General features: G+C 32.6%; 1 protein-coding gene and 1 pseudogene across 1 annotated transcript in view; both read left to right on the top strand.

The window, feature by feature from the left end:
• Positions 1–443: 443 nt before the first annotated feature.
• Positions 444–16,981, top strand: part of PPM1A (protein phosphatase, Mg2+/Mn2+ dependent 1A) — a 40,350-nt gene continuing 23,812 nt past the window's right edge. The window contains exon 1 of the mRNA XM_011384790.2: positions 444–605. Within this exon, the coding sequence (XP_011383092.1) occupies positions 536–605 (70 nt within the window). The 5' untranslated portion in view covers positions 444–535. The remainder of the gene's footprint in view (positions 606–16,981) is intronic.
• On the top strand, positions 15,615–15,733 carry LOC111735848 (annotated as a pseudogene).

Genomic DNA, 16,981 nt, shown 5'->3' with positions numbered 1-16,981 from the left:
GTGACCCACCCCACTTTCAGTTTTCTAATCACAGATGTTACCTTTACTGATGTAATGTTTCCTTTGCCAGTAAATAAGTTGAAGCACAAAGTAACATTCCTTGCCTGATGTTATAATTATGTTATGTGTAACTCTCATATATCTGATTAAACATTCAGTCATGTAGGGATGATTACTTTTAACTTGCAAGTTGGAGTAGTCCCATCAGAACTATAATGAACTGCACGTGGAAGTTGCTTAAGACATTTTTTGTTTGATATCATTAAACATTTTTCATATTAGTGAAGTCATTATGGGAGAGAGATTAAGACTGGTAAAGTTTGGCTGGGTACCTCAGTATATGAGAAATAACATGATTGAATGCTACTGTCATCAAAATTTTTTTTACACGGCATATATGTATATGTGTGTATATATATTTTTAACACGGATTGCATCTGTTTATATTTTAGTTTGAAAGGCTGAAGCGATGACCATAATTACAGTATAAACTGTTGAAGGGAACACTGCTCTAGGAGACAAAAATTGTTTAGACATGGCTGTGCTCCAAATATCTGTGTCCATGGACAAGTCCTTTAACCTTTTGAGTCCCAGCTTACAAATCGGTAAAGCCAAAGGGGTAGATTATAATATCAAATGTACTGTCCAGTTAAATTTTTTTAATTCTCTTAACATTGTTTATTCAGTATGCCTTGACCAAATGCCTAGTATGTACTTAAATGTTTCAGCATTCTAATCTGATTATCTTTCTAGGTTTTGTTTTATTTAAAAGAATTTTAAGTTGGTGATTGTTCTTTAGGAAAGATATTCCTGTAGGTGGCCTTTATTGATTTTTCTGTTGAGATTGGGAAGTCTAGAAATTCCACAGTAGACAAAGGATGGTTGAGACTACACGTTTGAACAATCACAGGACCCTTGGTAGTTTGATGTGAAAGGCATTTTAAGAACACGTGAAGGTTTTTCAGTTCAGCTGGGTCTTGCTTATCTTATTAATAAACCTTTGAAAATTTGTTCTGTAATACCTAATTTTTTCACAGAAATCTATAGCAACATCATGTTGTCGTATGGTAAATATCGATAAGCAGTTACTAAAAACCTACAGTCTTTGAATTTGTTCAGATTACACCCAGAACCGTTTATTATAATGGCTGATAGAATATGTAACCAATTCTGATTTAACTATGAATCTGTTTAATAATTTAAAACTCAAGGCTGACTTAAGTCCACAGGGAGCTTGTTATCCCTGAAATGCTCACCGAAGAGAGCTGGATTAATTTCTTAAGGTGTAAGTCTGTGATCATGGAAAAATAATTCATTGAAAGCTAATATTTTGATGATCACCCCTAATGATCATCTAACTCTTGCCTGGGCCCCGACCCTGAGTGGTACTCTTGACTACTGTTCATTCTTAATCAGATCAGAGGAAGAAAGTAGTTAAGCAAGAAGATAAAACAAGGTGTGGCCCTGTGAAATATTTGGACCTTGGGGGGTGGGGGGAACGTGTTATAAGGCAACTAGGTAGGTAAAAGTTTCTGTTTTCCTATACCTTGGGTAACTTTATATCTGAATATATTCTCTTTTCCATCTCAAATAATGTTGATATCAACATTTTAAAAATTCAGTTGCTTCATTTGTTATTTCATTATTAGCCAGGATGTATAAATTCTCTGAATTTCCACAGGAATTATTAACCACCTTATATGAAAGAAGCTTGGGTTAAATTATATCTGAATCAAAAGGTTGATAATATTCTTTTCCTCCTTATAATATCTAGTGTGCTCCGTATTACACAAGTAACAATTTTACATTTTATTATGAGTCTTCAGGATATATTTCTTGATGATTTTGACCTTTGCATGCCCTAGCTATCTGTGTACTACCTAGATAATCTCTTTACCTAGCTTTTCTTTTGCTGAGGCAGATAGGAGGAGCTAGAGAAAAATAAACAGTTATGAGAGGTGAGAGTTTCCATATACCTTTATCTAAAATATAATAGACTTTACAATTTTTGTAGGAAGCTGAGGGAAAGGTACTGGATGTTAGCATATATTAATAAAGTAGACTATTGATACTGTGTTTATAAAATTAGAACTGTTTTAAACATTCTTGAGTAAAATGTATGATACAGGATAGAGCTTGAGTTTTATAATTCTTAATATGTTTATTTGGAATCCATTGACCAAGTTTATGTAATATTTGTATTTAGGATCTTGTTTGAAAGTCATTAAATGAGTTTTTGTGGCTGATATGATTTGAATTAAAATCCTATGAGACCAATCTACTTTTAGATCAGAAGAAAGTGAATAATAAAAGCCATAATTTATTGGCCATTTATTTGTGTCAGGCTTTAATTTTCACCGCAGCTCTCTAAAATATATGATGTTATCTTTGACAAATGAAGAAATGTAGGCTTAGAGAACCTAAGTTACATGTCAGAATCAGATCTGTGTAGATACAAAATTATTTTCAAAATATTCGAGTAGGTTTTTCCCAATTAGATGAGCCTTCTTGTTCCTAATAGTCAAATTTTGAAAAGCTGATGTTAATACTTCTGATCCAGATACCTTGAATCGAGTCTTTATAAATTTAGTTAAGACTTCTTATGCCAGGATCTCTTCTAAAACATTCAAAAAAGATTTAAGAAACTCATATTCTCATTCCAAAGTTTCAAAAATTAGCAGAGCTAAACAGTTTTATATCTTTAGCTATCATTGTTCAAATTGAGGAATGGAATCAAATGTTAATTTGCAAATGGTTGATATCCTTAATGAAGAACTAAGAGAAATGGTTCTGAGTACACATAGTAGAGCCACAGTGAAGGCTGCAGAGAGGAAAAGATAAAGTATTTTAGTGGGGTGATCTTGGGCAGTTACTACTTGATTTCTCTGAGACTCAGTTTTATCTGTCAGATGGAAAAGGCTTTTTCATAAGGGAGTCTTGAGATTAAATGAAATAATTGTGCAAAGCACTTGACATTTTCTACCATGAAGAAAGTACCAAAGAAATATGGTGACTGCTGTTACTTAACATATGAAATCTTGAGATTCTTAGAGGGGGAATATAGACTTAATGAGTGTGAGATGGTTGTCTTTGAATATAGTTTTAGCAGTGAGCCTGGAAGCTATAAGAATTATCAGAAAGTGAATAGAGACTTTAGAAGAGGTTGTAAAGGTTGTGAGTATATAGAACTGGTATATGAATAGACTAAAAGTTAAGAGGTACTGGAAGAGGAAGTTGAGTGTGAGTAGATTTATTTATATGAAGCTGGAGAGAAGTCATGGAGTTAATGATTAGGTAGGAGTAGATGGTTAAATAGAGGATAAAAAGTAAAGCAAAGGCAAATATTCAGACTAGAAAAGTGAGGGAAATTCAAGGGTTGGTATTTTGAAGAGAAGTTAACAGGTCATGATTAGAAATGGGCAAGAAGATACTGCTATAGTAAATGATGAAAGTAAGAAAACTAAATTATTCTAACTCATTTCTTCCTGTTCAGAAGAAATAAAGAGTCTTCATAAAAGGCCTTAAAGCTTTGCATATGGGTCCTGGTAATTTAAAGTTGAAGAATTGGAAAAGTTCCGGTCTTATAACCTCATATCCAAACCATGGTTTTAGAACTCGTAACTGGTCTTTCCTACCAGCATCTTGTACTGCATCTCCCCCCTCCCTCGTTCTATAAACATCATAAAATTCTTCCTAAAATATTATTTTCATCATATTTACCTGTTCAGTATACTTAGTGTCTTCTTTTGCTTCTAGAATAAACTTCAGAATTCTTGGTTTGGCTTTTGACACTTTCCATAATTGGACCTCAGGACTGATCTATTTCAACCAAACTGGTACACTTGCCATCTCTGGGACACGCCCTATACTTTTCTCTTAGTGGATCTTTGCTCATGCTAATTGGTAGCTTGGAATTCTTGCCTTTCCTTCTCCAGTTTGTTTTCTCCTTTATCAAGCTCATTTCTAGTATTTTCTCTTCCATAAAACCATGCCTGATCACCAGAGTATTTTCTCTCCTTTTCTCTGTACTTCTAGAGCAGTGTCTATTGTATTATTTGTATGGCTTTAATCATATACTTTACTGCTAGATATTTGTGTTTTAGTTATAATTGTGTGTTCAGTTAAATTATAAAATTCTGAAGGGCAAAATACAGTAACTTTTTATTATATCCAAAGCCTTGTGTGTAGTAGACATTCAGATATTCTGTTAAGCATTAGGCAAAATCTACCTGAGAGTGGGAGTGATTACTGTAGGAGATGGTAAAAGAAGTTGAGCTTTCTGGGAGCAGACACTTATGGCTGAACCTAGATATTTAAGAGTAAAGATTCTACAAATCTGAAATGTGCCAGAGTTTACGTTGGAAAATTAGTTGACTGATTCTGGACCTAAAGGTTTCATTCTAATTTCCTGTGTTTGGGCTTCCAAGGTTAACAGGATATTCATAATTATGCATCTCTTTCCAGAGTTACATTTGCAAATATTATGAACTAGGCTTCCTTTTAGACAACTTATTAGTTAAAGAAGAGAAATAACTATCAACTGATTGAATGTGAACTGAACAAATGTCTAATTTATGAGTAGTCTTGTGTTCATATAAACTAAGCTAAACTTTATACCTTATCAAACTGTTAAACTATTTCTAGTATTTAGAAAATATATAGTAAAATTTCTTTCATGAAATTTTTAAATAGGTAATTTTATATAGGTAGTCTGTAGCTGCTTAGATCCATTTTTCAGAGTATGATATTAAGGAGACCAGAATCATGGATTAGATTCTTTGTGTGCCTCTTAAGTTTTTCTAGCCCTGACATTAGCTAGTAACAATGATAGGTAACATTATTGAGCATTTATATGCCAAGCATTATCATAGGAATTTTCAATTATCTTATTAAATCTTCATATCTATGTGAGATACTGTTATTGCCTGTGTGTTAATAGATGAGGAAATTGACACAGAAGTTAAGTTACTCGTCCAAAGTTTGACAGCTAATTACAGAAGCCAAACATATGTCATTGGACTTTTCAAAGTAATAAATATGTGCATCGCTGCAGTTTTATTGCCACTTAAAAGAAAACCTGTTGGCAGTTGTGATAGCTTAGAAAATGTTTGTATAGGAAGGATATGACTACACTTCCATTGTACCCAGAAAGTGAATCTTGTGATTGAGCTGGAATCTGACGATGGAAGTGTACACTAAATTTGAAAAGCACAGAATCACTTGTCGTGTCAGCTCCCTTTAGAACATTTCACCAAGAAGAATTATAAAATTTCTTAATATAAAAAAGCATATGAGATATAGTTATCATACAACTAGTACCACAAGCCATACACAATTTTGCCTTATGGCTTATTTTATTCATATTCACTACTTTGCAACCCACTGACAAATGATTTCATTAGTCCTTTATTCAATGAAATTTTTAATGAATTTAAGAAGATAGTCTTTAATACAAGCTACCTACTTGGGCTTACAATAGAGATTATACTATAGATGGAACATTTTAACATTAAGATTTATTAAAAATCTTTGAAAGCAGAGACCATTTGGTTTAAATGGGTACTCAGTATATGATTGCTTAATCTTAGTAGTCTCTCTGCTCATTTTCTGATGAACACATGGCAAAGAAAATTGAATGTGAGCCAAAAGTATAGTAGACTATAAGAGAGCATAGGTCATGTATAATCCAGTTTAAATTTAGGCTTGTGCTTTATATTCATCAGTGATCAGTGTTTCAGGCAGCGATGTAGATAAACAAGGTTTTTGGTTTTTGTTTTGAGTCATGCTGTAGGTGGCTTGCTTTTTTTTTTTATTTAAAAAATATGTTATTCAAGAACTGTCATGCTTTTTCAAAGAATAAGAACAGAAATCATTACGTATTTGACTGTCTTGGCTTTTTAGCATTGCTCCTTTGCTTTAGCATGAGTGGTAAAAAAAAAAGTGCATCAAATTTGGCATTACGTCTGTAGGAGATACAGCTTACTTACCTTTGTTAACAGAATTCAGAAATGAAAATACTAATGGTAAGGATAAGTAAAGAAAGACTATTATTTTTTGTTTTTGTTTGCAAACAATCATAAACCTTAACCAAGCTTTAGAAAAACATCTTTGCAATATGACATCATGTCTCAAAATGTAAATAAGTAGTAAATAAAATTTTCACTTTTTATGAAACAGTAGAATATTATCCTTGCTGAGAGTCTGTAAGCCTGTTTTGGATGTCAAGGGGCTGATCTTAGAATTGACAGCTTTTGTTCTGTGGTCAACCCACAGCTTAAGCCTGTGTTACTCCATATCTGTCATCTTCATTTTCTCCATCTGTATAAATGCTTCCTGATACTCTAAGCCTATTAAGCCATCTAGTGTGATCTTGTACTGGTTTGCTAGTCAGTAGAATAAGGAGCTCCTTAAGTGCAGATGAGATTATTCATTTTATATAGTAGAACTCCCAGGCTAAGTTAAAGATATTTTTGTTTAAAATACATTGAAAGTGAATTTCCTAGTTCCCAGAAATTATTCCTTGTGTCTAAATGACCTTATACTTCGCTTCTCACATAGAAACTTTTTAAAAAAATTTACCCATTCATGAATGTTGAATGAATGAGCAGATAAATAGGGAAAGAATGTATGCGCTCTAACCTCTGGTCAAAACTACATATTTTCTCTTTTGTCCCCTCCAATATATCTTACATGGCATTTTTCAGTAGAGTGTATCTAATGACGTTGAGAAACTTAAAAGTCATTAATGAACAGTAATCTGAAAATCAAGTTTTTGATTAGTAAGCTGCAGATTTGCTTTAGAGTCCAATATTTTCTTATTAGAAATCAGTTATATTTTTGTAGAGATTTAAAAGCTTAACAGTATGTATTCCATAGAATAACAAAGTGAAAATGGTAGAATACCGTTTGTAGGTCAACTTCTATGGGAGTACCTGGGTAGAAAAGAATTCCTAACTCTGTTGACAAGGGAGAAGTCACAATCATTTGCCCTACATATTAATCAAGTGTCACTAAGAGGTAAGTACTATGAATAAAAAAGACGTGATCCCTTCCCTCAATAGATGTTAAAATCTAAAATGAGAGAGAATTCATCTACAGGGTCTTATGTGCTCTGATAAGGAAAATAGAGGATTCTGTGAGCTCATGACTAATGGTAGATTTATTTCCTGAGGGAACTAAGTAGGAGAAGTGGTAGGGAGTTGAGAAACTCATTTTGGGCCAGGTCATTTGAGGTGTGGCTAATCAAGTATAGGAGGGAGGGAGGGAGGGGGGGTGTGTGTGTGTCTATTAGAACTTTCACTTAAAAAAAACAAAAACACCTTTTCTCTGTGTCTTTCCCAGCACCCTTTTCCATACACACAAAGCATCTCATGCCACTGTTTATAGATTCAGTGAATGATTCTGTTTTAAAAATGTTAGAATGTATGGACAGAAGTCTGTTTCTTAGAGACAAATACTTTTTGGTCCTTTTTCGAGCAGGACATTTATTTATATGTGTCAAATATTTAGAATCCCCACATATTTTGTAAGTGATTGGACCTTTTACCATATTTACATTGAATGTTTTATTTTCTCTTCTTTGAAATTAAATATACGAGGTTATCAGCAAACACTTACAAATGCTCTCTATGAGGGGTTTTGTTTTAAGAAAAAGAAAAACGGGTAGACTGGCTGAGAAAGTCAGTTACTGTTTTCTGGGTCAGTCTGAGTCTGAATCGTCTGAGTCTGAATCCTCCCGTATGCAAGGATTAACAAATAGCAAACTGGGAATTGAATCCACTTCTCAGTTTGTATACAAGTTATCCAAAACTGAGAAATTTGAAATAATTAACAGATGAGGCAAATTGAGATTGTGAATACCAAAACATTCTTAGGAAACTTTATAAACTAGATAGCTCTATGCCCTCTAAATCTTTTCAGTGTTTGGCTTGTACTATAATTGTTAGGGAAAATAGGTCAGTATCTAATTTTTTCTAGTCACTAGAATCCTCCAACTAAATTTAACTTAGATATTTTTCAGGTACTATGTACTTCTAAAGGTTACTTTTTAAAACTGTACAGTGCATACCTTTGTAGAAATTTAAGACTATCTCAAGTATATAATTCAGATCCCAGCACATATTTAGAAGATGGTGATACATTAAAAATCATGAAACATGAAGGAAACATGAAAAGTGGCAAACTGTCTCACACATTTTGTGTAATTGAAACTGCTACTAATACCTGCAAACTGTGGCTTAGGTGCTTGTATGCTTTTATCTAATTCAGTGAAAACTAATTTTTTTTTAATTTTTGGTAGAAAAAAATGACCTGGGTCATGTGCTTTATGGAAATACTATTTAGCATAGAAGAGCTTTATCTGCTTTACTTTGGTTGGTTCGATTGGTCAGTTTTGGTTTACTTTTTGAAATTTCCTTTTTAAGGTTAATTTAGGGCATTTAAGTTAGGGTATTTAACTTGGTAACAGTCTTTTGCATTAGAATTCATTTGGTTGATACTTGGTTTGTTGGAGGATGTTACGTAAATATTTAATTGAAAGAGTGAAATATTTAGTTGAAGCTATAAGGTAAAGAAATATTGAACAGCTGAGAAATTTTCAGGTAACTCTTAATCTTTGAAAACATTTCAATATAATGTTTTCCATATTACTACCTATAGTCTATAGTAGTCATCTTTTTTAACTTTTTTATGTAAAATAAAATACAGATACAGAAAACCATGTAAAACCATAGTTATCTTTTTAAATGGCATTATTGAGATATAACTCACATGGCATAAAATTCACCCAATTAAAATTTAGAGTTCAGTAGTTTTTAGCATATTCACAGAATTGTACAGTCATTACCACAATGTTAATTTTAGGATATTTTCATCAACCCCAAAAGAAACCTTGTACTCATTAACAGTCACTGCCCATGCTCTTCCCCCAGCTTTTGTCAAACACTCTTCTGTTTTCTGTTTCTGTAGGTTTTTGTCTTTGGGATATTTTATATTGGTGGAATCCAGATAACTTTAATGATTTCTAGCCTTTATCAACGTCTTATGTATATCCTGAGATAATAGCCAAGTATGAATAATTTAGCCTCCTTTTATAGCTTAAATAATGGTTGCTTTCTCTTTCTCTGACCAGGAAAAATTATTCAATGCTTTGGAGACTGTATCCAAATTTAAACCAAGAATTGGGCTCTTCACTAGTATTACAATTTCAGTCAATATGTACTGTTAGTGCTCACCTTCAGTAATATTTTTCACTGTGGATTGCTCAGTAGCCCCTCAGCTTTCCCTAAAATTTTGCCATAGTAGCCATTTCTCTTCTACCTCTAAAACAAATTTGCTGAGTTTACTGAATGGTTCCCTTTGCAGCTGGCTTGCCTGAACTCTACCTTCTCATTCCCCTAAACCCAAGAATGAGGAAGAATTAAAAGCAAGAAAAGGGAATATAGAAGAGATTACTCAGGCTGGGGAGGGACAAGGTGATAAGAGCAATAATAGAAATGGTGTAAATTTTTCAAGGAGATTGACTTCGTGGGCAGAAAAATAAAACTTGGCAGCTGTTTAAGAGAGAATAAAACCTAGAGGGAAGAAATAATAGAAGGCAAAGATGTTATAATGTAATAGAAGATAAGAAAGGTGAAATTTTTTTAAATTTTCAGTTCTGAATTTTGAATTTTAGTCACATGTCAGTGAAGCACACATGAAAATTTCATTTTCTGATGAGAATTAGTACCCTTAATAATATCTTTCCAGAACTCTGTAGGAATTTTGAAGCTGAACTACAGTCATGGGTCATCAATCCTTTGTCTTTCGGATTGTTTGAAGATCTTCAGAGTAGGAAACCCATTTCACCTTGAGATTATTCTTCAGAGAATTCCTACAGAGAATTAAAGGCACTATCTTCTTGGGGTTAGCCAGAGTACAGCCACTAATTGAGAAGTTGCCACTGCCAAAGAACGTCCTATTTGAGTTGATAAATCAGGGGCCTTCTGGTTGGATTAGAACTGTTAGCGAGATTTTAGGGACAGTCAGTAAAAGTGCCCTAAAAGAGGCAGAATCCTACATATAGTTTTAAAATGAGTAGAGTCCTTTCATAAGCAAACTGGAAATTTGGGATGAGGAGAGTACAGACTAATAGGAACTGTTAGCACCTGCATTTGATCACTTGGATATGTTTCAAACCCTATATTCAGTTCCTTGTTCAGACATATTGCCTACAGTTTTTTCTATACAGCTTTTTTAAGGAGCAGGTGATGAAGATAGGTTACCTTTTTTTAGAACAATTGAGATTTATTAAGAAAATATATGATTTATATGAATTTAGTAATAAAACCAAGTTCACAAAATGTGTGTATAATTTGTTTTAATAACAAGTATTCCTTTCTTTACAAAAGAACTGTATATACATTGACCCTTGACAACATGGGTTTGAACTCTGCAGGTCCACTAATATGTGGATTTTTTCAATAAATACTGTAAATGTATTTTCCTTATGATTTTAATATTTTCTCTTGCTTACTTTCATAAAATTACAATATATAAAACATGTAACATACAAAATAATGTGCTAATCAACTCTGTGTAAGGCTTCCAGTCAACAGCAGTTCAGTTTTAGGAGAGAAGTCATACTCAGATTTTCAACTGCGTGGAGGGGTCAGTGCCCTTAACTCCCTCCTTGTTCAAGAGTCAACTGTATATCTTCATACCTGTTTCATAGATTACTTACATTGTAGGAGAAGCTTAAGAATAGTTGTTAATTTAACTAACTTGACTATAGGATTGAGCTTTATTTTATTTTATTTTTTTATTATTATCTATGCCTACAGCACCTGGTCTTCCTAGGTGGTCTCCCATCCAAGTGCTTAGTTTCTGAGATCAGACATCTGGCTTGTTCAGGGTGGCATGGCCGTGGACCATGGACCATGGCTCCACTGGGGCATGAACCCAGAACCTCCTGCATGTAAAGCACACATGCTAACCGCTACACTGTGGAACCACATCCTGATTGAGCTATATTAAAAGAACATCTAACCAGAAAAACCTGTGAAAATTTAGTCCTTAGACTGGAATAAACCTAGACCTTGGCCCTGTGAACTGCAGACTAATGAACCCTGTAAGAAATTTGTACCTCTAAAGTTAGGTGTGAGAATTTAAAGATTGCTGTGATTTACATATATTTAGAAAAAATGAAATACCAGAAGAGCATTTGTTAAATGAGATTAAGCTTTACTATATAGAATTAAGGTACTCTTATTTTGCTGCTGTTTTCTGATTCTCTGTTGATAGTAGAGTCTAGAGTACTTAATCGTAGCCCATTGCAGGGAATTGACATGAACAGAGATGTTACAGCTCCTACGCTTCCAGGGTATACAATGTCCAAATCTTAAATTTCTTAGCTCATGCTTCTGTAGGGGAGCTACTTAGTATTGTTGGAGGATTTTTTTCTCCTTCCCCTTTCTGTCCTTTGGTTGTAGGTTTTTTTGAAGTGAACATTATTTTTTCATCCTTCAGCTCAGTGAGCTGATTTGTTTCTAATCCATTGTTTAAGTCATTCTTTGAATTTTTAATAATAACAGTTTTTTTTTTAAATGGTATTTAATTCTCAATTTGCCTGGTAATTTTTTAATAATTTCTTTCATTTTTCTTTTTTTTAATCTTGTTAAACATTTCATACATAGTTATTTATTATATTTGTTAATTCCAGTTATCTGAAGTCTTAACAAATTATATTATTATATGTTAACTGCTACTCTTGGCAGTTTGTTTCCTAGAATATTTGATGATTTTTTTATAAGCTCATATTTGATTGAACAGTAAACATCCCTCCTATCATCTGTATAATTGCCTACAACTTTATTTCCCCTTTTTGTAGCTTAAAAAAGCCTTCACTTTTTTATAGTTAATACCTAATTTAATTAGCCAGTTTCTGTAATACTACTGTTCCTTGTATCTCACTCCTGAGTTCACCTTTCTTCTTGCTAAAAGGTATTTTTTAGTAATCTTTTTAGTAGTTAGCAGAGGATGGCTAGTTGTTGTCTAAAAGTATATTTTATACATTACTTTCTTTTTTTAGCAAATAAATAGTTCTTGGTTAATAGAACTATTAACCAAGATATTATTTTCCCCCCCTCAAGATATTATTTCATTGTATTATAAAACTTAGCTAAGTTGTATCTCTGAAAAATCTGGTCTCTACCTAATCGTTAGGCCTTTGTATATAATTTTTCTCTCTGGTAGTTTTTAAAAAGATTCCTGTTCTGTATCCTGGCACCACTGTTACTTTGTGACCATGGACAAGTTCTAAATAGAGTTAATGAAATAACGTCTATATCATTGTAGTGATGATTACATTAACATATTTAAAGCACTTAAGACAGAGCCCTGCATATTTTAAGAATGATATAAATGTTAGTATTTGTTTGTTTTACCATTCTTGATGTCCTGAACACATTCCCATGATGTGCCTAGGTGTGTGTATGTTGTATTACCTGTAGGTACCCTGAAATCCATTGTTGATCTGAAGACTCATCTTTAGTTCTAGAAAATTTCTTAGCCTTCATTTCTTTGAATATTGCTTTTCCGGTATTTCTTAACCTATGCATTATGCTCTAAGCATTTCCTAGGTATCATTTTCCAATTCACTGATACCTTGGCTTTGTTCATCTAGAGTTTAATGTGGCCTCAGTGTTTGTTTTTCAGTGAATATTTTTCTCATGTTCAAGTTCTCTTTCTTTCTGTCTCTGTCTCTTTCTCTTTAATAGCCACTTACTCTGGTTTGATTTCCAGCTTTATTAGATTCTTTTCCTCTCTTCATGTCTACTGTTCTTTTTAACTTTAGAAGGAGCCTAAACACATATTTTATTTTCATATTATTTTTTCTTCTAGATTGAATTCTACAATTATTGATTTTGTTGGCTAATTTTTATTAGTTTAGTTTTCCTCGTGTGTTTTGGAGTTTGGTTTTGCAGTCTCATATTAAACAGACGTTTTTTTGTTCTGTTTTCTTTTCACCTTTCTTATCCAGTGATTTGCATGTGCCTACTTCTTGGCCCTAGGCTGCCCATTGTGAAACCATGTCTTGTATTGGAGGCTTGGTTCCCTGATTCTTGATAACATCAGGATCAGGCTTAATCTCTCCAAGAGTAAGGTACAGGCTAAAAGATTTATACTTCTGCTCACCAGGCACATAATTTCATCTTCAGTGAGCCTGGGGTCTATTCCAGCCTTGTACAGGGACATTTTTAGTCCTTGTCACTATCCCTACAGGATGTAGACGTCTCTCCATCTCTGTTACTTGAGCCCAGGAGTCTCACAGTTTCATCTTCACAAAGTGCTTTGTATTTTAAGTTTATCTTTAGCAGGTGGCTTGGTCTTCTTAATTTTCCATTTTATAGTTAATCTGTTTTTAAAATGCATTTGATACAGAGGAGCACTTCAAAGTGTGAATATAAAAAATCATTTAAATGTAAGTCAACATTTAAAATTAATGTATATTATACATATCCTTCAGAAAGGTGCCAGTTTACTCTTCTCTCTACAAGAAACGTATGTTTTTACTCTTTTGCTAATAGTGGACATTATAAAGTTTTAATCTTTGAAGTAATGTACAAAAATAAATTTGTGTTTAATGGCTAGTGAGATTGGTCATTGCTCCATATATTTATTGGCCAGTTGTATTCTTTTATGAATTGAATTGCCTGTTCATGTTCTTTGTCCATTTCTTTTCCTTTAAAGTATTCATTTTATTGTCTTATAGGAGCCTTTTGTCTATTTTAGGAACAGTAACTTTATCATATGTATTGCAAATACTTTTAAAAAATACTCGCCATTCAAGTTTATGAGCTTTGTTTTATAATTTAGAGGTTTTATTCTCTGGAGTCACTTTTTATGCCTTTGGAGTCAGTCTTCTCTTTTTTGCCATTGATGTCATACTGATACCTAAAAAGTCCTTTTCTACCATAAGGTTATAGAAACATTTGCCTGCATGTACTTACATGATTTTATTATTAGTATTTCAAACTTAAATCTTTAATCACTTGGTATTTATTTTAAGATGTACAATAGGGATTCAGCTACCCTCCATGGGAGGGCAGGAGTGGAACAATAGGCCAGCTGTTCTAACACTGTTTATTGTTTATCTCTGTCTAGATTCTATTCTACTGATCAGTTTCCTCTTAAATATCATAATTTGAATCATTTTTAATATTGGATTTGGCAATTATCAGGGTTTTTGGAATATTTTGGCTGTTCTTAAACATTTATTTCATATAACTTTTGGAATCATTTCATCAGTCTGGGAACAAAAAGACCTACCTGTGATTATATTGCATTTATTGATTAATAAAAGGAGGAGAAACATCTTTTCAATAATGACTCTTCCTATCTAAGAAAAAGGAATGTCTTTTTTCCTGAGTCTCTCTTCTTAAAGGTGTCTTGAATAATAATTTCTTGTTAATTATTTATTTAGATATACTTTTATTTTCTAAGTGATTATTGTTAATAGGTTTCTCAGTCTGTTATGATTTTCTCTAGTCTTCTTTCTAATAATGTTTTAAGTTTTGAGTTTGCCTTCACATTGTCATCTGCAAATAATAATTTGATCTCGTGTCATAATTTTATACCTTTTTTTAAATCTTGACTTACTGCATCGATCCCTGTTTCTAGATGTTGCTAAATAACAGGGATAAAAGCAGGTGTCCTTGTTCTTGTTTCTTTCTTGGGAATTGTTTTAATCACTATGCTTTCTGTTTGGCTTGAAATATGTATTGTATTAGGGAATTAATTTCATTAGATCTCTTTTAGTATACAAAGAGATGAAAATATGGCTTTTCTCCTTTGAACTTTTTAAAAGGTGACTTATATTTACATTGCTGAATGTTGGCTTATAGTTAAATTCCTAAAATAAACTCTACTTGGTGATTTGTATTAAATGCTTATATTTTACTTTTTTTTTTTTTTGCATCTGTATTAATGAGTATGGTTAGACTATAGGTTTTTTTAGTGTTTAGTCAAATTTTATATCAGGATTATGGTATGTTTGTAAAAAGTGGAAAGTTTTTTTCTCTGTTCTTGATGTAATTTAGATAATTTGGAATTATATGTTCTTAAGGCTTGAAAGATCTTGGTTATGAAGTTGTCTTGCTCTTTTATTTTTTAATGACTTTTTTGAAAACAATTCAAACTTACAGAAAAATTGAAAAAAAGAATACAGTGAATGTCCATATTTCCCTAAATGACTAATAGTTGTTAGCATTTTGACACATTTGTTTTATGAACTTTGTTTTTTTCCCCACTCTGTGTGTGCACATACATGTCCTCTTTGCACACACAAATAAATATAAGCCAGTGCACAATTACACATTATACTTTGTTGTAATATCTCTTTGGTCGTCTTTAAACTGGAATGTTCTTCAGCCTTTTTGTTTTTCATGAGCCCTAGTTTTTTTGAGGGATAGTCCTTTGATAACTTTCTCATTTTGTTCCAGAATTACTGGTATTTATTCTTATTTCTTGAAAAAAAAAAAATTTGGTGATTAGTTTTCCAAGATCATTCTTAGTTTCCTCCATATTTTCAAATTTATTAGCAAAGAACTGTGCAGTGTGTTTAAAAAAAAAAAAAAGTCTACATCCATGCCACCCTGAACAAGCCCGACCCTGTCTGATCTCAGAAGCTAAGCAGGGTCAGGCCTGGTTAGTACTTGGATGGGAGACCACCTAGGAAGACCAGGTGCTGTAGGCAAAAAACAACAACAATAACAACAAAGAACACCTTCCTATCTGTGAGGTAAGTATAGCATGTTTGGTTTCTAATTTTAGATAATAGTTTTTCTCAGTTAGGCTAACTAGTGGTTTACCTATTTTACTCATTTTCTTCATGTAATTTATCATATTTACCTTAATTTTTCATAATATATTTCTAAACTTACCTTAGGTTTTGTGTTGAATACTTAAAATACTGATGTTTACTTTTTTAAATTAAGTTTTCCTGAGAAAGATTTCATATCATAGAATTTGATATGTGGCTTTTCTCATTGATTCTCAATATTCTGTAGTTGTAAAAATATAGACATTCAGTGCAAAGTTGAAAGCAATTTTCAGATGCTTAAAGGTTTTTTTTATTGTTATCAATATTTACTGTTATTGTATTAAAGTCAGTAATGTGGTCTGTATCATTTGTATCTTTTTTTCATTTTGATCCCTGGGGTAGGGTGGGTGGGAGTGTGTTAGGAAACTCTAAAGCTTTCGTTTTCCAATATAAAGCCCAATAAATGCTTGATTTTTATTAATGCTTTAAGCATGTTTGAACAGAATGTATAATCTTGGTTTCAGCATATAGTATTTTTGATAGGTTTGCTATGAATTATCTGGCATAAAAATATTTAGCACATAAAATTCATGTTAACTTATAATTTTAGACTACACCCTTATCGATTAAAAAACAATACTTATCTTGTTTATTAGTTAATCCCTTGTGCTTTCCTTGTCTGAAATTAAAATTGTAACCCTGAATTTCTTTTTGATTATATTTGCTTGGTATATAGTGCCTACCGCAAAGCCCTGCATTCTATGACATCTTCATTAATATGTCATTAAACAGGCTTTTCAGGAATGGTACATGGATGATACATTTTTTTAGTGCTGGCATATTTGATGATATCTTGTTACCTTCACATTTAATGCCAGTTTTGCTGAGTATAGAATTCTTGGAATATCCTCCTTTACCCTCAGCATTTATAGACATTACTTTATTATCGCCTATCACCTAACATTGCAAAGAAATTTGAAGCCAGATTGATTTGTTTTTGTTTGGGGGGTTTTTTTGGTCATGTTTTGTCTAAATTCTTGTATTCTTGAAATTCATTATCTTCACCAAATTATGCTTTGGCATTAATCAGTTTTTACTAAAATTATCTAGTACATGATGAGTGCTTTGAATTATCAAGTTCAAATTTTCCCTCAGTTTGGTATTAATTTCTTCTGTCTTTGA

Source organism: Pteropus vampyrus, unplaced genomic scaffold, assembly GCF_000151845.1.
Source record: "Pteropus vampyrus isolate Shadow unplaced genomic scaffold, Pvam_2.0 Scaffold15, whole genome shotgun sequence".
Taxonomy (NCBI): Eukaryota; Metazoa; Chordata; class Mammalia; order Chiroptera; family Pteropodidae; genus Pteropus; species Pteropus vampyrus.
Note: the sequence above shows the minus strand (reverse complement) of the source record. Positions and strands in the feature narration are given on the sequence as shown.